The sequence below is a fragment of the Pelecanus crispus genome, chromosome 4 (genome assembly GCF_030463565.1).
Source record: "Pelecanus crispus isolate bPelCri1 chromosome 4, bPelCri1.pri, whole genome shotgun sequence".
Lineage (NCBI taxonomy): Eukaryota > Metazoa > Chordata > Aves > Pelecaniformes > Pelecanidae > Pelecanus > Pelecanus crispus.
The window spans coordinates 19,737,289-19,762,032 of NC_134646.1; the positions used below are offsets into that span (position 1 = coordinate 19,737,289).

Consider the following 24,744-nt stretch of genomic DNA (forward strand, 5'->3'; position numbering starts at 1 on the left):
AGGATGCTGAAGAGGCCCACTTGCTTCTCTGCTTTATAGCCCAGCATACGGAGGAGAAAGAGTTCTCCAGAAATGCCCTGCTGCTGCTGCCACCGTTTGCCCACAGGCAATTCCCCCATGACAGGACATTTCTGCACAGGCACAAGGTCATAGCAATTTAACAGTGGGAAGGACACATGTCAGTCCCTAGTACATATTAGAACAGCAATGAAGGGATGTAAAAACTCTGAGTATCAGGTTGTCTTTGCCCTTCTACTCATTTGTGTTTGTGATGTTTCACAGTCAGCGCAGTACTTGCCACCTATGGTGCTTCAACTCCCTCCCTGGGACTTGCTGTCTCAAAGAAATCAGACAGCTGGGAGGCAAAGTATGACAGCAGACATGGGGTGGGGTTTTTAGAAGGTGCTTGTGGGAGAGACTGCTCTGATAAAGGAGCAGCATTTTTACACAGAACAACAGATACAGTACCTTCTCCTGGTGCTCATATGTCTGCCTCACCATTTCCACTGTGGCTAGCAAAAGGGATTACGTGTGTCGGGCCCTTCACTATCTCTTTTCTGTCCTCAGCTGTCTTGTATAAATACAGTACAGAGTTAATTATGATGAAATTAGTGATAAAGGAAAGAACAAGATCCCAGGAGCATGATTGCTGAACAATGAGATACTTACCCATCCCAGGTTACAGCCAGCTAAAAAAGTTGGCCTTGTGATGTTCTGACCCAGACAGCTCTTAGAGGCAGCGTTGGCATTTATTAGTGATGAGCCTTGCTAGGAAAATGAGAGCATAAAGCTCATGTTTTTGACTGGAAACCATCTGTAACGTGTGCTCTTCTGCGTCCCTCTGCCAAGGTGAACAACTGTGATCGCATGGGTTCATGCTCTCGTCAAAGCGCTGGCAGAGCCCTCCCATGGGACGGCGCCTGGGGCGCTGACCAAGCGCAGGCAGCTGAACCGAAGGAGTCCCTTCAGCATCCCCCAGAGCCTGGCTGACCTCATCCTCGGGGTTACTGGACTCAGAAGCTACAGCTGTCCTCGCAAGCAAAACCGTGCCAGGGAGCAAATGAGAGAAGCGGCATGCCAGTCATCGGTGCTGGTCCAGATGTTAGCTCCTGGAAAGCTGTGGCCTGCGCTGCCCAGCGGGCCCAGCTGGGCAGATGGCATGTGCTGGGGACCAGTGCCCCTACCTCATATAACAAAGGCTGCCTCAGCTTTGGTTCCCTCCAATGCACCAATTACATGCCCACATATTATCCTGTGAAAACCCTGCTCTGATGGGCTTAGCACAGCCTTTGCATTATTGCAGGTATTTTGAACTGAAGGAAAGCATACCGAGGTAGTACCTGTCTGCAGGCTGCTGGGGGAGAAGACTTCACAACCAGCTGTGCCTTCTCTGACATGCCATGCTGGCATTCATCACACCCTGCCAGCTCTGCCAGACCCGGCCATCGCTGCGAGCCTCTGGCAGGTGGAGATGCTATATTTCATTCAAATGTCACTGCTACTGACGCGGTTGGTTTGGGGCAGTTCCCAGTGAGGTGCTGCGCTGCAGCTCGCTTATGACTTGCTCAGCTACAAGAAAAAAAGGTGAAAGTTGTGGCTCGTCCTGCCCCTGCCCTCCCCACGAAGCCCTCTGGCTTCCCCAGCGTGCAGGGAGAGGGTGGAGACTCCCCGGGGTGACGGAGCGCAGGGAACCCAGCTGCCGGCTCGCTGCCGTTTTGTAGCAGATGTGATGGCACGGGTGGGACTGCCCTGCACTCCAAGCTGAGCGAGCCGTCGGGGCTGCGTTCCTACACACCACGCTCTTCTCTTCCCTGGCTCCTGCTTCCCTTCCACCGCCTCTGCCACCTCCGCGGCAGCCCTGCAGCACTGGCCCAGACCTGCTGCTGGTAAGTGAGTTGGTAGCAGCAGTTCAGCCCTTATATTGAGATAGATTTAATTCTCTGTAGTGGCTTGCTTCCTTGTCCATGAATTGCTTACTCTGCCATCACTAAGGAATTAGATTCAGCAGCTGTTTTCCTCCAACAGCCAAGGAAAACACAGCAAAACGCTTCCCTACCTTTTCCCAGCTTTTCAATAGATTTTATTGAGAAATTCAGCAACAAATTAATGAAAATATGTTTTATAAATGGGGAACGAAAGCTTCAAGGCTTAAAGTAAAACCGGTAAAAAGGTGAAAAGTTAGAATATTTGCAGGAACTACCATACTCAGAGTTTGCCCATGCATGTTAATGCACTGCAGATAACACGCATGCAAATGCCTGCACGCACAGAGCGCTGCTTACTTGGTCCCCAATTAACACACAGGGCTCTTTTCACAGAAGGTAAGTTACAAATCCCTAGTAAATCAGTTGGCAATTAACTTACAGATTGCCTGAATCGCATTATCCTTATTTACTCAAATGGTTTTCATTTCCCATGCGTGTTCCTGAGAAAGAGCACTGTATGGTCCGAGGCTGTACGGCCCTCTCTGCATGCCCACATCCATTCTCTGGCCAGTCTACACCCCTGTAAATGCATGCAACTAAAGAGGAAAAAAAAAAAAGTATACTTACAACTTCTGTGAATTTATATGTATCCGAAGTCTAAAATGCACATTTGTATTACATATTGTACTGTTTCAGCTTGCAGGTTGCAAGACTGAGCTTTGTACCCATTAAAAATAAGAGAAATGACAGCTCACTTAATTGTGGTTTCTCTGGCAGGTTCAAATATTCAGAAAAAAGAAACCAGGCTATTTTTTTAAAGGGTTTGAGCCAGCTTGCTTTAGAAAACTCTGCTGAAAGCTGCTTGTGTCTTTTCCTCCTTAAGTAATTTCAATGCTTATTTTCTATAGAGGTAAAATACTTTGAATAACTGCCTGGATTTTAAAAAATCAATTAAAATGCACTTCTGAATTTTGCCATTCAAAATTTTACTACCACTCCTATAGTATTGTTTTTTCTATTTGAACTGCAGATCCTTTCTGGTGCCAAAAGCTTTGCAGGAAGACTGGCAGGAATAAATGTTACTTAGCTTTTTATACAGGCAATATATCTTAAGGCATACAAATAGGTTTACTGAAATTGCTTGAAAGACCCCAGGTATGGTATTGCTGTGGTTCAAGTAAGTTTAAGTCGATGTAACTTTGTTGTTGTTTTATGTTTTTGTTTAGTGCCCCTGTGTATGTATACGTAGGGAAAATGACACTTTGTACTTTACAAGTCTCAGAAGAATACACAGGAAAGTGACCGTACTGAGAGTTTCATTTTCTGTGCGTCAAAACAGTGGGCAGATTTCATGATAGTTTTCACAAAAGTAGTTTCATTTTGCCATTAATAAAAAGTTAAATCTCAAGATCTAGTACTTTGCCTCCTGACAAAATTTTCTGAGACTAAATATCTCTGAAGAAAAGGTTTTTCTATTAGGCTTGAACCGAAATTGATGCTGAAATCAGTAGCAATAAAAACATTTTAGAAAGATTTGGGAAAACAAATTAAATTTGTAAAATTCCGAAAGAGTTCATAAAATTTATATTTAGCTGATGCAAAAATAATATATTATACCCAGACTTGATATGAGGATATGAAACACTTTATCATATTAATGAATATTTCTGAATACAGCAGGCAGTACCTATTATCATTGAATCTCCTGCTCACTTCTGATCTAAAGTAGATATTTGTAAGGCATTTGCAATGAATTCTAGGGAACTTCATTTAAAGAATTTTAGTTCGCATAGAAATTGATTTGATTAACATTCATCATGGTTGTTTCTTTGTCTTGCACATGCTCTACTTAAAATCTTTCATGGCTGTATGTCACATTAAATGCAATAAATAATTTTTTAAACAAGGCCTAAAGCAAGATTTTAAAAAAATCCAATCCTAAGGAGCAATTGCAAACAGCTGACAATTATATTAGCTGTAAAGGAGCATGCCCCTGTATTCCTATGGTGAAGTTTATTGCTAGATCAGAAATGGAAAGGTTGGTTTGTAAAATACCAAACTGTTTATCTCACTGCACATACCTACTCCACAGTGAAAAAAAGGTGTCCAAAAAAGAAAGGCAAATCAAAAGCCTAACTCTAGCACACAGGTGTTAGTTCTGCTTTTAGCACTTCATCTTCTCTCAGCACACTGTTAGCCGAGATCCAAATCGCCACTCTTGGAGGTTTCCACAAGTTACCGAGGCAGACCCACGGCTGCCCCGATCTCATGTTGGCAACAGTCCCGCTCGGAGGGAGAAGCTGGGTTATGGGACTTCCCAAGGCCCCTTCCCACCTGCATGTCCAGAACTCTGTCATTCTGTCATCCCAAGGAGCTGCTGTGACGGAGTCCTTGCAAGAGTTGTTTCTTTGTGAAGAGAGACGGCTAACACAGATTTCATAGAGCAACTGATAAATAACCATTCCAGTTTTAAGCAAGTAAGAATTCTGCAATTTCTTTCTGCAATAAATTCGAGTAGCTCTGAAAGTGTAAAATGCTATTTTCATTATTAACCTAACATCTGAAATAGATTTTTCTTACTTTGATAAGTGGCATATGCCCACAAATACACCTTTCCCTGAAGGGGCAGCCATCAGGAGGAACAGCACACAGACAAATCTGTGTCCTCCACCTACAGCATCCCACCCTGTCACTGCAAGTAGCACAAGTGCAGTGCAGGCACGAAGGGCCATGCCAATTTACACCAGAGGTCCAGCTAGACCTGAATCCAGCCTCTACTCATAGCTGCCAGTAACCAGTGCCTTCGCAAGGGACGGTATCAAAGAACACTATTTTTCTCTGGCAGATTTGGGCAATCGGTGGGCTCGGGCCTTCCTGAACTGGAGGTTTCCTGCTGACAGCTGTATTAAATAGCCATTGAGGGACTGTCTGCTATGGACATGTCTAATCCTTCTTGAGCTGATTTGTTTACCTAGCTTCTGCATTGTTCTTTGCAAAGAGTGTACAATCTAATAACAACTTGATTGGTAAATTAAATTTAACTTCAACATACTGTCTGTTCTTAAGAACAACTCTGTGAAAGTAGTGTGATCCTGTATTTATGAAAATAGTTTCTGATCCTGTGCTTATTGTCTGCCAGTCAAGTCAGTCTGGAAGATTGAACCTGTTTCATTCCTAAATGAAAAGTTTATTTTCTAAAGAGCATTTCTGAAATTTCAGTGCAAGTGCTGAGTTAGGTTTTTATGCTGGTCTTTGGAAAATAAAAACAACAAACCCAAATGAAACAAAGAAAAATTTAACTATTCTAGATAATGCCTGAGGTCAGACTCCACCTCACTCTCCCTAATTTGCTCATAACATTACATCAGTAATACTGAAACATTAAGCTGAGAAAAAAAATCTGATCAAGTAAAATACTGATCTAGATACCTTATAAATGCAGTGATGCATCAAGGCCAGAGTCACACTGTCTGATGAAGAATTCTGCGCTCACATCATGCTGCTGGTTATGCAGCAGTTCAAGGGATTTTGTAATGTCCATCTGTGGTGTTGACTCTGCAGTTGAGTGTTTGGTACCTTGCTCGGCATGCTAGAAAACATCTGCTCAGCATACAGTGAGACTTTAAGTGAAAAGTTCCCACTGCTTTTCTGAATGCACATCTCTACTTTATCAAAGCATCCTTTCAAATGGCAATGACTGATGTTCAGAAACTACTATATAAATAACCTTATAAAATCAGCTGCCTTCCTGCAGGTAGGTAAGTCTTCTCCAGCACAAGTAGAGAAGAGTGTAAGCAGTTTATCAATAAAAGGCCTCCAGACTTTAAATGTTGCACATTTAATTTATATTCAACTTACTCAAAATCTGTTTTAGCTGAAATTAAAGCTGTCCCATTATAATTGTATTTGGAACACAGTTTCTTCTCGTTGTAGGAAAATTGGGCCAAGATTACTGATTACTAAAACATTAAGACCTTATAATTTTGCCAGCACAGAAGACTGCAGTTTTGTCAGAAGAGGCAACCTTGGGCTAGATTTGGGATAGCATCGTTGGGAGACAGATGAACCAGCCTTTACATGCAGATAGGCCTGTTGCTGAAAGTGGGGTTTCCAGCAGTTTCACTGCACTGATAGCCACAAAGGAGAGTTCAGCTGTCTGTCAAGCAGCCTTAGCAAACCAACCAGATAAGGGCTTCGTTTTTTTATGTGACCATATGACTGCATTAGATTAAACGGCTTTTTTTTGCAAGGCTCATTTCATTAACGGCTCTCAAATTGATTCAGCATGTCTGAAATGGAAATGGTCTCATAATGTGCCTTCTTCCTTGCTGAAAGCAGTAATCTATGCTAAGGTACAGGACTGATCATCCCAGAGCTCCTAGCTGCTCATCTCTCCTCTTGGTTCCCATGAACTACTGCATTATTAACATTTCCCCTAGTGACAATTAAAGTAATTAGACTCCAATGAGTCAACATGATACATAAAGAGAGGCCAGATCCCGCCTCTCACCTAAATGACCCTGGGCCACTTAGGAAGCACAAAGGGGACAAAGGTCTGTATGCACAAGGGACAGCTGGGGATGCCCCCACGGTGCAGGTGAATGGCTCACAGGCAGGAGCCTGGCTGACAAGGGAGGTGAGATAACTTTAATTATTCCACAACTACCTTCTGGTTTTTACATGAAAAGCAAATCCAAGGATGATAATTACATGGCAGTGGTGTCAGTTTCCATGTTCCTACCCCTGGCAAAATTATTTTGATTAAAAAAATAAACCAGCAATTTTTAGATTTTGTAGCAGGAGTGCTAGAGGTAGGAGGAGTATCTTTACTTTCAAACCACCCTTTTTCAAAAGGTATCTAATGGGCAAACTCTAAGCATGTTCATAGCTAGAAAGAAGCATGATGAAGTGGGCGGGCAGAAGGCCAGGTCCTTTTAGACCTCAATAATTTTGAGCTGATCTTTCGGTGAGTTACCTGTGGTTTGCAACAAGCATGCAGTTTATGTACAGACCCCTCTGCCAGGGGCAGCCCCCCAGAAAGAGCATAATGTCATGCTAGTGCCCACTGTGAGAGGTACCTAATTCCTTGTACTGGGAGAATAGATGCAGTTGGTGCCTGTGGCCAGGTGCTGCGGTAGGGGGGCTGCCGGGGGGCCTCTGTGAGAAGGAACCCAGGGTTGCCCCGTGCCGGACACAGCTGCCTCCAGCCGGTGCCAGTGGACTCACCGCTGGCCAAAGCCGAGCGTGTCAGCGATGCTGGTAGTGCCTCTCTGAAAACCTATTTAAGAAAGGGTAAAAGATGCTGTGCAGCAGCTGTGAGAAAGGAGTGAGCAAACGTGGCAGAAACAGCCCTGCAGACACCAAGGCCAGTGAAGAAGGAGGGGGAGGAGATGCTCCAGGCACTGGAGCAGAGATTCACCTGAGAGGGCAGCTGGGTGGGCATCTGGCGGCCAGCCAAGGTCAACCCACCACAACAGACCATCAGGGTGGAGGGAGACTCTTCTGCCTCCTTAACACCGCATGTGGTGGGAAGCAATATGGCAGACCCAGCTCTCCATCAGCTCCGTGTCATCTCAAGGTCTGAGCCCACAGGACCCAAACTTCCTATCTGAAAGAGAGAGACCTAGATGGACATCTGCAAGGCCCCCAGTAGGTCCAGTGCTGAACACTGGACCCAACAGACACATCTTTCCTCTCCATACCTAATCAAATCTTCCCCCCCTCCTGTTTTTTCATTTATAGAGGAAAAATGGCAGAAGGCCAGCCACACCTAAGTATTCAGATGTCAGACTTGGATACAAATGGCATCCCCAGCAGAAAGCAGTCCTCTCCAGACTTAGCCAGCAGGGGAGGAAGCATGCTAACTTTCCACAACATCTGCTACCATGTGAAGTTGAAGACTGGGTTCCTGTGTTGTCAAAAAACAGCTGATAAAGAAGTTTTGAGAGACGTCAAGTATGTATTTAAACATCTCTTTAGAGTATGTGTATGTTTTATTTCTATCCGGACAGTTGAATCCACTCATGTCACTGAGCCACTAAGCAAAATATACAGAATTTGATTAAGATTTAGAAAATTATATGTACGGTTGCTTCATGTTTGCTATGAACTGTGCTCAAGCTTCCTGCTAGGCCCCAGTCACTAGAGCTGAGCCTGTACAACAGAGAGGTCACGGTGCTGGGCGCCATCTCCCCCAGCCCCAGGGAGGGACAGCCTTCCTGGCTGCTATCAGCACTGGGGCACACAGCCAGCTGTGGTCGTTTTACATAACCTGGCAAGTCTCCCACTGTGCCGTGGTGTTTAACTGAGATACAACCAGCTTGTCCTCGATGACGCGTCTCCTTCCCTAAGGTGGCCTTTTGGAAGGTTAATTCTGGGGGGGTTAAATTAAAATGTTTAAGACAGTAATATAAATGAGGGTTAGGTTAACTTTGAAAAGATGTGAAGTTTTCTCTCTTTTTGGTTCTTTTTCAACATTGAGCACTACTGCAGTAAAGGAATCACATCATTATGGCCTTTGTTCAATAACCGGTGCATAAAGTTTGCCCATTCACAGTTCAGTAATTAAGCTAAGTGGCAAGTATGCACAGAACATGCAATTCCAAGCCACCCATGACTTTCAGCTCCCTAACTCCATTTTCTATCATAAATATTCACCCTTTTGTGTAGCTCTGTCTGTCCTGCTCTTTGCCCAAGCAATTTCCACACCTCCTAAACATGAGTTCTCAAAATCTTTCCTACTCCTTTCAAGATCTGTACATTATGGTAACTCAATTGACTGACATTGGTCACTTGCAACCACGTGAGCAGAAGGCTCCTCCTGTGGCTTATTGCAAAAGACCAACGTTTAACACACATTATGCTTTTCCCTTTTAGAAAATGCAACATCTGCATTTGTTTTGTTACATACTGGTTTTGTGTGTTAAAATCACACATAACGTAATGTAACGTATATATAGTGTGTATGCTTCTTAATCTGTGGAACCATAAATTACCAGAATAAGAAATCGAAGGAAACAAATATGCATCAGGAAGAGCAAAACCAAGCCTCCAAGGTCGTATGTCATTAGACCGTAAGAACAGCTCTACTGGGCCAGACCCACAGCCAAGTACTCAGATCGCTGATACCTGGATTGCTGATAACAACCAGTACCAGAGTGCAGTTCAAGATACACCTGGTATCATAACATACACACAGGCATTTGTATGTGCAGCATGATTCTTGTGTACACCAAAGCTTGTTCAGCGCAGGTTTTAGGGACTAGTCAGGAAAAATAGCAGTGATGTCTTCACATGCTCCAGCAAAAAGATAAAAAAAAGGCAGCAGTATTTCCATATACTTCATTTCTATAGGGTCTTTTCCCCAAACACTTGAAACCCTTTTCTATCTGGCTTTTGAGTTTCATGTGGCTTAAAATCAGGTACAGTGAAACTATCAACTGCAGTTCTGTAAGTACAGACAAATCCCTAGTATGTTCTCTCTACAGGAACCATTATTCTCTCTGCTAAGAGAATAATACCTTTAGAACTGAATGCGGTTGAAGCAAGTGTGTGCTCCACTTCTAGAGATCCATGGGGGAAAAGCATGCATACAGGTTTTGTTACATTTTACTCAAGTTTCTGTGTTGTCTTCATTATACGAAGATTAGTTCTCCTTGAATTAGGAACAAAAATTAAGGTGGAATTTGACTGATCATAAATATTGTTTGTGATCAGGCAGCTTCATTAATTCCAAAATTAATGGGATGCAGAAGGTAGTTCTACAGATAATTTACACTAGCCTACCAGATGAAACAGTCAGAGAGATAAAAACTACCTATCTTGTAAAACCTATTTGTTTTGTCTTACAGTGGCATCATGAGACCAGGACTGAATGCAATTTTGGGACCCACCGGCAGTGGTAAATCTTTGTAAGTGCCCTCTTTGCCCTACACAGAAATTACACCAAGCAGAAAATGAACATATTTAGCAGTAATGGACAACACTTTCAGGGAAAGATTTGGTTTTCATTTAGGTCTGTGCACATCTCACTGGTTTCTGAGAAATACCTGAATTCAAAAAAGACAATCAGCTTACATGACAAAGATGTAATTAAATTTTAGTCCGCACTTTCCTGATAAATGATCTTTATGTATCATTCTAGGTTAAGCTCATATTATTGAGCAAATGGACACAAATACACTATGAAATTGCACAGATCTCATTTCCTTAGGAAACCAGGACAAAAGAAACTCAGCCCTTGAAAGTTGCTGGGGGTTTTCTAAACAGCACATGTTTAACATGGGATGCTTTTATGTAGCTGTTCATTCCATGAACTCAGTTTGTGGTTCAGAGAGCTTACCTCCTGCACACTCATCTGACAAAGTAACCAACTTTTCTCCTAGTCTACTTGACATTTTGGCCGCAAGGAAGGATCCCCATGGGCTTTCTGGTGACATTTTGATCAATGGAGCTCCTCAGCCTGCCAACTTTAAATGTACCTCTGGATATGTAGTACAGGTAAATAATTTTTATCACTCTGAATTTTATTGTCCCCTTCTGACTGCAGTTGTAAGAAGTTGCTGCAGTGTTGCACGTACCTTGCCTTGGTCCAAGAATTGATGCTGGTGCAATACTAACTCTCCACATGTCCACCCTCACTGGGAAAGAGACCCTGCTTTGTATTTGAGTCTCTTCCTTAATGCTCTACAGTCAACAGGAGTGGATGCTTTGGATCCCTCCTTGTTCTCCATTTGGGGGAACAGCCATAGGCTACCACTATGCATAGAGTATTTTCCAAGCATCATGCTTTCTGGTAATGTACAGCTTGTACCTCTGCTTGCCCAGGGACAATGTCAAGTCGGAGAAGGGCAACAAAGCTGGTGAAGGGTCTAGAGAGCAAGTCTTATGGGGAGCAGCTGAGGGAACTGGGATTGTTTAGCCTGGAGAAGAGGAGTCTGGGGCGAGACCTTACTGCTCTCTACAACTACCTGAAAGGAGGTTATAGTGAAGTGGGTGTTGGTCTCTTCTCCCTTGCTTGTTGGTCTCTTGCTCCCTAACTTGAGATAGGACGAGATGAAATGGCCTCAAGCTGTGTCAGGGGAGGTTTAGATTGGATATTAGGAAAAATTTCTGCATGGAAAGAGTGGTCAAGCATTGGAACAGGCTGCCCAGAGAGATGGTGGAGTCACCATCCTTGGAGGTGTTCAAAAAACGTGTAGACGTGGCACTTTGGGACATGGTTTAGTAGGCATGGTGGTGTTGGGTTGATGGTTGGACTGATGATCTTAGAGGTCCTTTCCAACCTTAATGATTCTATTCTAGTTTTACTTTCATTAAAAAATAATCCAGCCACCAAGCCAGGAAACATGAAATTATTACTCTACCCTTAATTGGTTTAGTGGTGGACTTGGTAGTGTTAGGTTAATGGTTGGACTGGATGATCTTAAAGGTCTTTTCTAACCTAAATGATTCTATGATTCTATAAGTCCCGTTCTGAGAAAACCTTTATCCTGCCAGGATGGGCTGGAGAGAAAGACGTGTGAAGTACAAAAGAAAGAAAACCGCATCCCTCTCTTCATTTCTTTCCCCTGCCCACTACCTGTGCTCAGCAGCATGCTTACAGTTTATCAAGACCTGAAGAGGTGCATCTATGAAAACCCCTTATAAAAGTACAGTCAGCATGTTACACAAAGGTAGTGTCTCAAAACACACATAACTAACTCTCTGAAATTCCTACATCTGACAGATTCCTTTTGCAAGACACAAGCAGCTAATATCTAAAAAACCTACCCTCCTTCCTCCTTTGCTGAAACAAGCTCAGAAAGCCTTCACCCTACCCCACTGTCCTGGACCTTCCTTCTCTTCTCCCTGCTCTTACCTGTGGTGGGCTGAGGCTGCACTAACAAGCGCACAGTGGTAGTGACATGAGCTGTAGCTGCTCCTTAGGTCCCTTTAGCCCTTCAGTATCTCACTCAATACCTCCAAAAAACTGAATAAGGCAAGAATACATGAGGGGTAGTTTTGAATACATTGTTATTTATGCATTTTGATATCATGTATGATGGAGGACATTCCTGTATTGCATTGCTTTATGAATAGGCAAATATAATTGCATGCATGAAATAAACTCTCTGCTATAACACAGACATTGAAGATGCACTTTACTGCGTGTTCCGGCAGTTGCTTCTGTCCCTCTGCATGCAAGGACAACATAAAACACAGGTAGATGCAGTTCTCAGAGGGAAAAATAGAAATTACTAAGCAACCACCAAATATCTACTTTTTTTTTTTTTAAATGAAGGATGATGTGGTGATGGGAACCCTGACTGTAAGAGAAAATTTGAAGTTCTCAGCAGCACTCCGTTTGCCAAAGTCAGTGAAGGAACAGGAAAAAAATGAACGAGTGAACCAGATTATCAAGGAACTCGGTTTGAGCAAAGTGGCAGATTCCAAGGTAAGCTGTGTAAACATGGTGTTTAATCAGAACAAATATTACGTGATTTATTTAATTAACCAAATGGCTCAGCATGGCAGATTTAAAAAAGTAAAATTAAACAATTTCAGTACTAATTTCTGTATGGCGATCTGTACAGACTCTACGCTGATACTGCCATATGCTATTACATTGCGTGGAAGGGGAGAGGTAGTCTGTGGTTGGAGAAAAAGAGAACACCTCAAGTAATACTAATGTTAAGAAACAGCCTATGTGTGAGGTAACATCTACATCTGTACCTGAGAGAAGGGTCAAAACTTCTTACAACTCTTCCCAAATGCTGCCATGTCAGTAGGATGCTCTTCACTCAAGTATCTGTTATCAGGCCAAATGAGACAAGTTTCTTGTTTTGTGGCAGGTTGGCACCCAGTTCACTCGTGGGGTGTCTGGAGGAGAGCGTAAAAGGACCAGTATTGGGATGGAGCTCATCACAGATCCTGCCATCTTGTTCTTGGATGAGCCAACTACAGGACTGGATGCCAGCACTGCTAATGCTGTCCTACTGCTACTGAAAAGGTGATGGCCTTGGAAACAGCTTCCTGTTTTCACCGCTCAACTCTGCTATGTTTCAGTTGTAATTGACTTAAATTACAGTTAGAATGAGCAAATGAGAAAATCAGACATGTAATTGTTTACCAGCAAGCCAAGGCGGCAAAGGGGTTAGGAAAAAGGCTGTATGAATTCTCTCATTCCAAAGCAGCTGCTCGCAGCAGTACACAAAGCGCCTTGCACAAAGTGTGTGCATGCCAGGACTACAATTTGTTTATGATAGCTGTTGCGGACAGCTTCATTTATTTTCATGTCTGCCTGGGCCAGAAAAGTGATAAAAATACCTGTTGTACAGTCTGGTAAGGTGATCAATTTTAATATGGACAGTAGTTAGAACACTGCTAGCTGTTTCCCCATCACAAAACCTCAAGCCTCTCTTTGGGAAATCAAGCACAACACACTCTCTATTTGCAATTTTACATCATTTTGCATTTACTACAAGCAAAGAGGACTCAAACATCTGTCTCCAGAGCTTTTTGTTTGCATCAAAATCTTCCTGGGACCTTCCCTTCCAACAACATTCCCAGTGAGAGGGAACTTTCTTTTCTCACACAGACACTGTAAATATGACCTAAATATTTTCTTTTTTGGTTTTGGTTTTTTTTCCTTCCCCCTCCCCTCTCTGGCATGCCAAGTTAATCAAACTTAACCAAGGCTTAACTGAACTTGCAAATTCTCTTATCTAAATGCTGAATCGACTTGCAAAGCTAACATCTTTGTCATTCTTCACTTCACATTCAGGATGGCAAAACAAGGAAAAATAATAATCTTCTCCATCCACCAGCCTCGGTACTCCATATTCCGACTGTTTGACAACCTGACGCTGCTGGCTGCAGGGAGAGTGCTGTACCACGGGCCTGCTCAGCACGCCATTGAGTACTTCCAGTCTATCGGTGAGCACAATTCACAGCAGGGCCAACTGCAGCAACTTCTTTAGTTTGCACTAACTTGAATACAATGCCAATAGCGCTCGATCAGAATTGGACATAGTGTGTATTAGCAAGCCCAGGATTTTAACAGGCTAAGCATTTCTCTTGGTGTTTCACCTCTTGACCCATATGTGGGTTTGGATGATAGGGCTGACCTCTAATCAAACTGTTCCTGGGTGCATCTTAATTAGACAAAGCCCAGGCTAGGGTTGAGAAGGGCACATTGCCAGCTGTCACCTTGCTTTCACTGACAGAGCTGTCCAGCAGTGCCATTCATCTCTTGGGTAAGCACAGACCTTTTGAAGCCTGCAATGTTTATGGTGCAGGCTGCTCAATGGGCACAATGGTATGGCTGTGTTCATGATGGCCACACACAGCCTTCTGCCAGTCACACAACCACCGCTTAGGGCTTGTAATTCTGTCACCACAGGCTACGAATGTGAGCCGTACAACAACCCTGCCGACTTTTTCCTGGACGTCATTAATGGAGACTCCACTGCAGTGGCAATGAGCAAGACCAATGAAACTAACACAGGTATGAAACCCAGAGCTGAGTGAAATCATCATAACATGTATTTTGCCAGAAGGCGTCCAGCACAACACGGAAAAATCACTTACAGGTGTCAAACAACCAATAACCATGTTGTACAAGCATACAGTTCTTTGTATGCATGAGAGCATTACGTACTGCTGATCCATGTTGCTTTAAAGGAAAAAAAAGACCCACACAGTTCCTAAATCCTTTTTTCTATATGTGGAAAATAATTAGCATAACCTGAAATAAGTACCAAATTCACATACAGCCCTACTATATAAAATATTCCTGTCTATGCAAGAATAGTTTGCCTCTCATAAATAGGTATTTATTAATTTATCATTGCTATCCATTTCTTCATAAACTGACCTGTATACTTTTGTGTCATGCTGAAATTATGAGATGTTAAAGGTGAAAGAGTATCTTCCTGTGTTGAAGTTGTAACATCTGGGAATACAAGAAACTGTTGTGTTACCTCTCAACACAGAGAAAGAGCTTCTTTCATCTTCAAGGCAAACCAACTGAAGTCCTGCAGAAGCAGAGATGATAAACCAGGACAACTGTTCCAGTTAGGGACATAACTGTTCCAGTTAGACACATAATTTGATGCAGTTATGACTTGTATTGTTTCCCTTATCTGGTTTATCTGTCATGAAATTACTGTTTTCCTTCCTCTGAGTAGGGTGGGAAGAGGGGGTAGAGATAGGGGACCAGTGTTCTCCTGATGCTTCCCTGAAGTTGTGGTAAGGCAGAAATTATCCCCAAACTAACAAATCAAAACTCATCTATGTTCAGTAGCTTGCTTTTTCATCCTGTCTGTTGCTACTCATTAATAGCACACCCTCTTTTCACGAGTGAAAAGGGAAATGAAGTAATGAATATGCTATGTGCCCAAACACACAGTTTCACTGTATCTTTTCCAAAGAAGCAACCAGCATTTTACAAAAATGCTGACTGTGTTTAGGGTCTGACTAATATTATAGCTGGCAACACACGTATTTGTCATTGGAAAAGCACACACTGGACTACAGCTGGGAATAAAAGGAGCTCCAGCTGAAATTTCTTTATGACAGTTTAAAAGTTTGAAGTAGACACATGCAGGATTACCTGAATCTCAGAGTCTGGGAGGTCTAGGATTACCTCATCAGATCTGCAAAACAGATCACTTACAGAAACTGGGGGAGGAATCACTTTTTGATTAAAATTCAGATTGCTGCCACTTTGAAACTTCATCAGCAGACAAGGGTTTACACAGTCTGCTGTGAAGCCACTGCCTGTGGGACAGGTTGCACAGACAAACACAGAGGTTTGGTCTTGTTTATACTGACTCTTTTGAATTGCATGCTATGAGACTGAATGCAATGAATCACTGGAACTAAATGTGCATATTAATTCTTCTGGTTCGTTAGTAACTTTTCCACCCCAACATAACTCTCCTGGCTTAACTCCTAAACAATCTGCCCATCCCTTACAGAAACGGCCATATTTCTTTTTAACCTTTTCAGCAGAGAGCACTGAAGAATGGACTGAATATGATAAAACGTTGGCTGAGAAGTTAGCAGAAAAATACTCCAACTCTGCCTACTACCGAGAAACAAAAGCAGTATTAGAGGATATTTCTTTGGGAAATAAAAAGAAAACAAAAGCAGTGTTCCGACAAATCACGTATGCCAATTCCTTCCTTCATCAGCTGAAATGGGTGTCCAAGCGCACATTTAAAAATCTGGTAGGAAACCCTCAAGCCTCCATAGCTCAGGTAACGCTATTTGTATCTATCCTTTTGTGGTACACATTGAATTTATTCCACTCCTGTATTAGATAAGTCATTGGGATGGTTTTGCATCTTGGTATTTTGACTGCAGTAAGCATCTGAAAAAAGTGCGTTCAAGGTCTGGAAATCTGATTCACTAGAAGGTGTCCTGAATGCTCCCAAATGAGCAGCATGAGGGACTGTTCAGTAATTAATTTGGGACTACTGAAAGACTTCGGGAGGCATGATCTTTTGCAGCAGGGCATTCTGCTGCTCCAGGCCAGGAGCAGATTATCTCCGAAGTAGTTTCACACATTTGCTCAACAACATTCTCCAGACTCAACTGTAATTGTGCAGGCTTGCCACTGCGGGGTTTGGCCTCAAATCTTCTCCCCCACCAGGGAAAGTTAACAGACTACACTTGCATATTTAATTAAACTTCAGCATACAATGAAGTGCTCGCAGTTGGCTCAAGTGTAAAAATATTTTCACAGTCTCGTAATGTGTGTGTTGTTTGGTCATTTGGCTGTTCGTAATGGCAATGATGTCTTCTGGAGAAGATGTGATGAAGACTACAAGAGGGTCTAACACCTGCCATGGAAGATGAGCATGCTCTACATAACTGGCCCTGTTAGTGCAGCTTTTTGAGAAGAATGAACACCAAAAGTGTTGATTTCTTCAAAGCTGCACATTGCCTTCAAAAATAAAGAATGCCTGGTTGACCTCTGCAGAGCGACTAATCCTCAGGAATCCCGTAATTCACAAGCCAAACTCTGCAGTCCCAGCACCAGGAAAACTCCCACTGCAATTCTCAGCAATTCTAGAGAAGCAAATAGAAAAACTGGTCCTGATCCAGGGGTATAAATTATCATCATCATGGTTTATATAATGAGTGAAAAATGGCCAGTGTAGAGGGGAAATGAGTCCAGAATCCCCGAGGTTAAAAGGCTTTGAGTATGTGTGTGTGTCTGCATGTTGATACTATGGAGATCCTTAATAATTGCTTTGTAAAAGCTTGGCCTTGTGACAAGAATTAGACTCTCAAGGATCTCGTAATACCCCAAGGTTAATGGTCCTGACTTGTTTCTCACAATCTTTTCTATCTCCCCACCCTCATTAGGGATGGATTTTACAAGCATTCTTTGAGAGGTACATGGCTCATTAAGCCTTTTTTCATTAATCTGCTCCAAATTGGTCTTGATATGATCCCTGTTTTCCATTGCAATTGGCTTAGGAGCTGAATTATCCCTGACATTTGCCGCTTTCGGCAGGATCTTAGTGATAGGGTACCATGGATCAAGGGGTTTATGGTATTATGATTCATGCACTGCTCACGCTTAAAAATGACAGAACTGCCTGATACCATCAGTTTTGTTGAGATTTTTGTCATTTGCATTTAGCATTAAAAGAGTGTGATGTACGCACTTCAGTCTTTTAAATTATATCTTTCAGGCAGCTGGTATCTTTGCTTTTTAAATTGTGTTACAGACTGCAAATATCAGTCCACCTGTAGCCTGATTGTAGTATCTTAACTCATGTTAAAAACAATCCTGTGAGTAAGATGTATGATAGAGCCCAGCAATTACACACTGTGGAGGATGAAAATAAACTGTCATCCCCAACCCGGCAGTCAGGGAAGACTGCTTTTGGTTATTGGTTGCCAAGCTCAAAGTAGCATTGAGATGCCTCCAGAGAAACCCCTGCAGAAGCACTGCACTGAAGAGCTGTGGTCAGCCCTAGCACTGAAGTTACCCTTGTCACTGACAGCAGATGGGGAGTCACTGACTGTCCCAATGAGGATGAATGGTGGAAAGTATCAGCAGAGAGCGAGGAGCAATGTTGCAATACATCACCAATTAACCTAATCACAACATCCAAGAACGGCTGAAACGGTGGTGGGGGAAAGGAGCTCGGCTGAGGTGCATGTGATGCTGGGGTTCCTCTGGGGAAAGGTGTTATTCCCTCTTTCTAACCTGCCCCACCAAGCCCCTGCTATCGCCCTCCTCCCATCGCTGGTGCTAGCACCCTGCCGGCACTCCCAGAGCAGTTCCCTCAGGTCATAGATCTGTCCCAGCAGGAGGTCAGGGAAAAGCTGTGATACTGCTGCAGGAATGTGCCTCCTGCCAGTGCCACCACAGAAGAGTGACAGCAGCTGAATTTCCTGTACTGTCCCTCCTTTCTAGCCATCCCAGTGCCTTGCCCACGTGAGGCAGCGGTGGCTGGCCACCACCAAGGGCAGGTGGCACTGGGGAGCTGCTGTGTCTCACAGACACCTCTTGAAGGATACCATGGTGCAAGAGTCAAAGCACTGCCGTGCTGCAGGTTGCTAACTGCCCCATTGACTCCTTTCCCAGTTTTTCTCCTTTCTGAAAACGCTTCCTGTCAATCTACACTCACCTTCTACATATTTCAAAAAAACTACTGAAGCTTTGAAAGCAATGAGAATAATACTCTTCGCCTTGTTTTCTTTTTTACATTTAGCTGTGTGTTGCGGCTTTCCTGGGACTGGTTGTAGGTGCCATTTTCTTTGGACTTAAAAAGGACTCCGCTGGACTACAGAACAGGTTAGTCAGTTTAGGTGATGGATATCCAAAAATTTGATAAAGCTCCCTCATTGTTGTGATAGGATAACGAACAGCTTGGAGGCTGAGAAGGAACCTGTGAGCCCTTTATGAAATATATTGTACCTCTTTAAAGCAAATGCTTCACTTCACGTCAGTAGGTAAGGCCAAGCCTATGTTAGTGACTTCAAAGTGAGGATGTTCTTCTGCCTCTAGGAAGAAAGTGGAAAGGTGAAAACAACTTCTCACATTGCTTATTCAGTTCCTCGCAGCTTGCATCAGACAAATGCCTCACAGACTCAGAATTTTTAACGTGTCAGGAAATTACAGAAGAAAAAAATTAAGGAAAATCTGTTCATTTTCTAACCTTTGACTGCATCAGAGAACATACTATCTTTGCATGCAAATAACAAATACTGCCTGTACTACATCTACTTCAGGCTTGTTACGGACTCAGACTTGTAGCCAAGCCTTCTCCTGTGGAATTCGGGATGGGAGGTCACATACTGCCGAGCTCCAGGCACTACGGTTGGATTTAATGTACGCTGTAGTGGAAACACTACATTTACATCACATTTTTAATAACAGCTTGCTGGTTTGCTTTTTGTAGAGTGGGTGCCATGTTCTTTCTGACCACCAACCAGTGTTTCAGCAGCATCTCAGCTATTGAACTCTTTGTTGCGGAAAAAAAGATATTTATGTAAGTAAAACACATGAAAAAGTTATCAGGTTTGTTTGGCTGCCCTGCTGTAGCTAATTGTGCAGAGTTTTCAAATTATTTCACTGTTACTGCACATTGCAAATGTACTCTTTTAGCCTGTTAGTGAGTTGTCTGCAAATCCCCAAAACAGTACCTATGATTGCAAACAGCTCAAGAGTTTAAAATTATTAACAAATGTAGGAAAAAAACCCTGAATACTCAATTTAGGTATTGATTAGTAAGTTTGCGACTTGATAGTGAGGACAGTAAATACTACCTAACTGGATTCTTTAAAGCTATGCAGATTACACTGTACAGAAAAGGAAAATTATTTGAGCTTTACCCTCTCTCTCTGTTTTGATGACACAACACATACATTTACTAGAAACTATGCGCACAAGTATCCATATTCATTTGCATGTGAAAATGCCACCATTATTAAAGTGTGTGGCTTAGTGGACATTTGCATTACAGCCTAACTGTGAAAGAACTCTTTTTTTCCAGTTTACGCTAGAATTCATTTGTCTCCAGGTGAAAATAATCTTACTGTTTTTTAGTGATTAAATTTGTAATATGTGTTCCAGACATGAATATATCAGCGGGTACTACGGAACATCCCCGTATTTAATCTCAAAGCTAATGGCTGATTTAATACCCATGAGGACTATACCAAGCATCATCTTCACCTGTATAATTTACTTCATGTTAGGCAAGTATGGTCTCCTACAGTCCCATTACAACCCCCTCAATAAATCAACAAGGCACTCATATTTTATATATGTGCATGTATACATGTATATTTATATAGGCTAAAGCACTACATCAGCATGGCAGTGGTTACTGCGCTTGCTTGTAGCATACCATGCTGTTTACAGAAAAGACACACTTTCAAAAATGTAAGCATTCATGTTAGAATCCGTGGCATGTCTCACCTCCACTGTCTCTAGAAGGAAGCGTGCCATAACCATTACTATGTGGGTTTGATTTATTCCTTTTCATTTATGGCCATCTTAGCTTCCAGTGACTTCTACAAGATACTTTTTCCATCATTGCAAGAATATCTATCAAAGAAAAGGTTTTTTTTAAGAACTTAATATTGTGTGAATTAAGATCAGCTTACTCTTTTTGGTGAAATGCCTTCTGGTTAGTGAGCAGACTTCGAAAATTGCTGGCACCAACTTTTACAACCCTAGAACACCTTCAAATGTCATGCTCAAAACAAGTCCCAAGCAGATGATTTTCCTAGGGTAAGGTTTCAGATTACAACATCATTTTGGATGTCCCAAAAGCTTGAAAGTGCAAGCAAAATTTAAAAATAATCACAGTTCTCTTTGGTCTGAGTTTTTTTCCCTAAGGAATAGGAAACAAGGCTGCATCAGCAAGAGGCTCTCAGACTCCTCACTGGAGTGAGACAGACCTTGCTACCAAATCCATAGCCACCCAAAGGCCACTAGGTCCATTAGGAGAGCTCTCTGCTGGAAACAAGTGAAAAGCTGTACAACTGCTGCTCGTGGAAGTGCACTAGAAATGTCTCCTTTGAAAGACAACTTGAAGCCACAGTGAAGCCTTCACCTTGGACTGTGTGGAGTACAGTACTGTAAAATCTACCCATTCTGCTATCTCCAGGGTTACTGCAGTTACAGGCATGCTACTTATTCATCCTGTCCTCTGTTGACAGGGCATACACATATGGGCTGTCACAAGCCCCACTGCAGTCTTGGGTCTCAGTGACATAGCCTATGCTGTCAGACAAAATGTATTCTGTAGGCAGGATACACTATGTAAGTCAGGATAGTGTTCAGGTTATGGTAGAGCTTTTGGCAGGATCATACTGATACCCTTCTTGTTCTGATCTTTAAGGTTTGAAACCAACAGTAGAAGCCTTCTTTACAATGATGTTTACCCTTATGATGGTGTCCTACACAGCGACTTCCATGGCACTAGCCATTGCAGCAGGACAGAGCGTGGTCGCTGTAGCAAACCTGCTCACGACTATCACATTTGTTTTTATGATTGTGAGTAGCACTATTCACTTTCTAGACTGAATCCTGAAATCCTAGAAATTCTGAAATCTAGAAATCCTACCAGTACAGAGTTCTCCTGAATTCTGCAAAAAGACTGTGGGGTTGAGCATGTCGAATATCCTGATTTGTCCGATTTCACTATTCTGATACTGTGGGCGTTGAACATTCTGATTTGTCCTTTTAGCTAACAAGAACCGGGGGGCCAGAGGGCTGGGTGTGAGGGGGAGGGAGAGTGGTTCCTCTGCCCTCTTCTCTGCGGCTCTGGCAGCCAGCATACTGCCTGGAAAGCAGAAAAGCAGCCTAGAGCTACATTTTGTTCACTCTCCTTAAGCTTTGCCAAAGACAAATTTGGCTGGCTGAGGACACGACCTGCAGCCTCCTGCTCTCTGAGACCACTACTGTAGTTGCCCTCCCCAGCTGCAGAGCTAACCATCGGGCATGTTAGAACTGGACAACACACAAACAGCTACAGTTAGAAGACAGGCACCATAAACAGCGAGGCAGTGCTGAACCAGCAGCCAAAACCCACGTTGCCTCAGACTCAGGGCACACAAGCAAAGCCAAGTGCACCCCTTCAGCAACTCCACACACCCAAGTAACAGCAGATAGTTCATGTGAACCCATATGGGACCCACAGATGGGAAGCATCTGGGTTTAGTGCATGGGTGAAAGCATTCCCTGTTACTCATTTCGGGAGAAGGACCACATGGGGTTATGTCTCAAAGCTGGGTAACATATTATTCCTTCCCTCTCCCCTGTTCTTCTACTGGAAGAGTTTCTTCCGCTAGAAATGCCTTCCCACTTGTTTTTAATTTGAAGAAGCAGAGTCAAGCGCTAGAGAAGAACACACAGTAACAGCATGTAATCTGTAATTTGGGTTTTTTTTGTTGTTGTTGTTGTTGTGGCTTTTTTGTAATCCTTGCCTCTAGATTTTCTCCGGGTTGCTGGTCAATCTCACAAGCATCATGTCCTGGCTCTCCTGGCTCAAATACTTTAGCATCCCTCGATATGGAATGACAGTAAGTGCTGTATTTTCCTGTGTACAGACATGGAAAAGATTTGCTAGAAAGGAACGTCTTTACTCATGATAAAGAGAACTCCAAACTTTATGGGCTAATGAGCAAAAGGTAAACTAATTAGATACAGCAACCTCAGAATGTAGTGCAGTATCTTGAAACAAGAAAGGCTTCTCATCAACCAGCACCCACTGCTGTTTAGAAGAGCTCATTTCTCTAACTTGGAAACACCATGCAAGAGAGAGACCCTCAACAACTACATCCACTGGAATGCACTTGGACAAAAATGATACAAAGTAAAGAACAATGTTATCCCTAAAACCCAATTCTTCTCTTTTCCATCAATCAAACAAAAAGTTGTCAAGCTAAAACTTTTCTCCCAATTTTTGATAACTTAAGCCAGGATGATGTTTTGCAGAGAAATTTGGGCATTAATATGCCTGTGCAGAAATAGTCTAGCCTGGGGAGGTGTTAAAGCCTGGTGACAAGGGTGCATTACAGGGTGTGGACTGCATACATTCCTCTCTTAAAAGAACTGTGATGCTCAGTTAAAAAATAGGGATTTGGACAACATCATAAATAGTGATACCATCACGTTTTTTTAGAATAAATTTGAATTGAATTATATCTTGTCTTGTCAATGCAGCATTCCTTTACCTGCTAATTTCTGTTGTCATTGTTCCTTTTATTTTAAAAGGCTTTACAAATCAATGAATTGACTGGTCTGAACTTTTGCAGCAGCAGTAACAACACGAATTTAATTAGCAACAATAACTATGAACAGATAAGTGGGCCGTAAGTATTTTGGTGCATTAAAGTGAATCCCACCACCAGTAACTTACAAAGTTCTAGCACATTAGTCTGTTTGTGAGATACTTGCTAATGACCAGCAGAATCTGGGAGTTTTTATATGGACAATGATGTTTTGACTGGGTTTTTGCATTCTGTCTGCAGAGAACATTCTGCTTATTGTCATATTTAGTATTTATAACGCTAGAGATATCTGGCATTATGCTTCTCACTTTTCTTTAAACTGTGTTTACTGAAACACATACATACACTACAATTATAAAGCCTCACAAAACCCATTTCAGCCTCCTACAGGAAACTGATTGTAGCTGCAAGAAAAAGAAATTTACAAATAGCAAATAAAATAGTAACATATAGCTGGTGTTTGCCTGGCCTACTATAAACACTACAACTTCTAGGGATCTTCCTAGATACTTCAAACTGACTAAGTTTATAAATGTGTGTGTTTATCTGTAGGTGGTGTACTGGAGATGAATATCTGAAAACTCAAGGTATTGATGCAAGTAGCTGGGGCCTGTGGCAGAACCACCTGGCTCTGGCCTGCATGACAGTAATGTTCCTTGCCATTGCATTCCTGAAACTGCACTTCATGAAGAAGTTCTCTTAACACCAAAATGAAAAATGCAATTCCCACTGTTCAGTAGTTTGATAAACTGTGCAACTGACTCGATTCTTATTTGAGACCTTCCTTTGCACTTTTGTTTATGATTACACAAGTCAACAATGTGAATGTCATCATTGTATATTAAATACTTAGCATTGATGTACTTTGCTGAAATGTCTAGCATGCCTCAGTTCTCTTTGCCATAAAAAGGATGCAACTATTCATTTCTTCAAGAGACTATTCAGTCTTTCTGAATGTTCTTATCAACGATCTGGATGAGGGGATTGAGTGCACCCTCAGTAAGTTTGCAGATGACACCAAATTGGGTGGGAGTGTCAATCTGCTCCAGGGTAGGATGGCCCTGCAGAGGGATCAGGACAGGCTGGACCCATGGGCCGAGGCCAACTGTATGAGGTTCAACAAGGCCAAGTGCCGGGTCCTGCACTTCGGTCACAACAACCCCATGCAATGCTACAGGCTTGGGGAAGAGTGGCTGGAAAGCTGCCTGGCAGAAAAGGACCTGGGGGTGTTGGTCGACAGCTGGCTGAACATGAGCCAGCAGTGTGCCCAGGTGGCCAAGGCGGCTAACAGCATCCTGGCTTGTATCAAGGAATGGTGTGGCCAGCAGGAGCAGGGAAGTGGTCGTCCCCCTGTACTCGGCACTGGTGAGGCTGCACCTGGAATACTGTGTCCAGTTTTGGGCCCCTCAATACAAGAAAGACATTGAGGTGCTGGAGCCTGTCCAGAGAAGGGCAACAAGGCTGGTGAAGGGTCTGGAGCACAGGCCTTAGGAGGAGCGGCTGAGGGAACTGGGGTTGTTTAGTCTGGAGAAGAGGAGGCTGAGGGGAGACCTTATCGCTCTCTACA

At 42.8% G+C, this 24,744-nt stretch overlaps 1 protein-coding gene across 3 annotated transcripts; it reads left to right on the forward strand.

Annotated features, from left to right (window-relative positions):
* The first annotated feature begins 1,692 nt into the window (after positions 1-1,692).
* ABCG2 (ATP binding cassette subfamily G member 2 (JR blood group)) lies at positions 1,693-24,010 on the forward strand. 3 transcript variants are annotated; one of them, XM_075708722.1, is made up of 16 exons: positions 1,693-1,886; positions 7,668-7,880; positions 9,776-9,835; positions 10,310-10,424; positions 12,208-12,360; positions 12,758-12,915; positions 13,690-13,841; positions 14,308-14,412; positions 15,918-16,168; positions 18,644-18,726; positions 19,334-19,423; positions 20,008-20,132; positions 21,284-21,438; positions 22,377-22,466; positions 23,161-23,258; positions 23,730-24,010. In XM_075708722.1, the coding sequence occupies exons 2-16, from the start codon at positions 7,675-7,677 to the stop codon at positions 23,878-23,880; spliced, it is 1,992 nt and encodes a 663-aa protein (XP_075564837.1). In that variant the 5' UTR covers positions 1,693-1,886; positions 7,668-7,674; the 3' UTR covers positions 23,881-24,010. The 3 variants fall into 3 exon arrangements, with proteins under 3 accessions (XP_075564837.1, XP_009489087.1, XP_075564838.1); XM_009490812.2 differs by having other exon boundaries at positions 15,921-16,168; XM_075708723.1 differs by lacking the exon at positions 14,308-14,412.
* Positions 24,011-24,744: the final 734 nt, after the last annotated feature.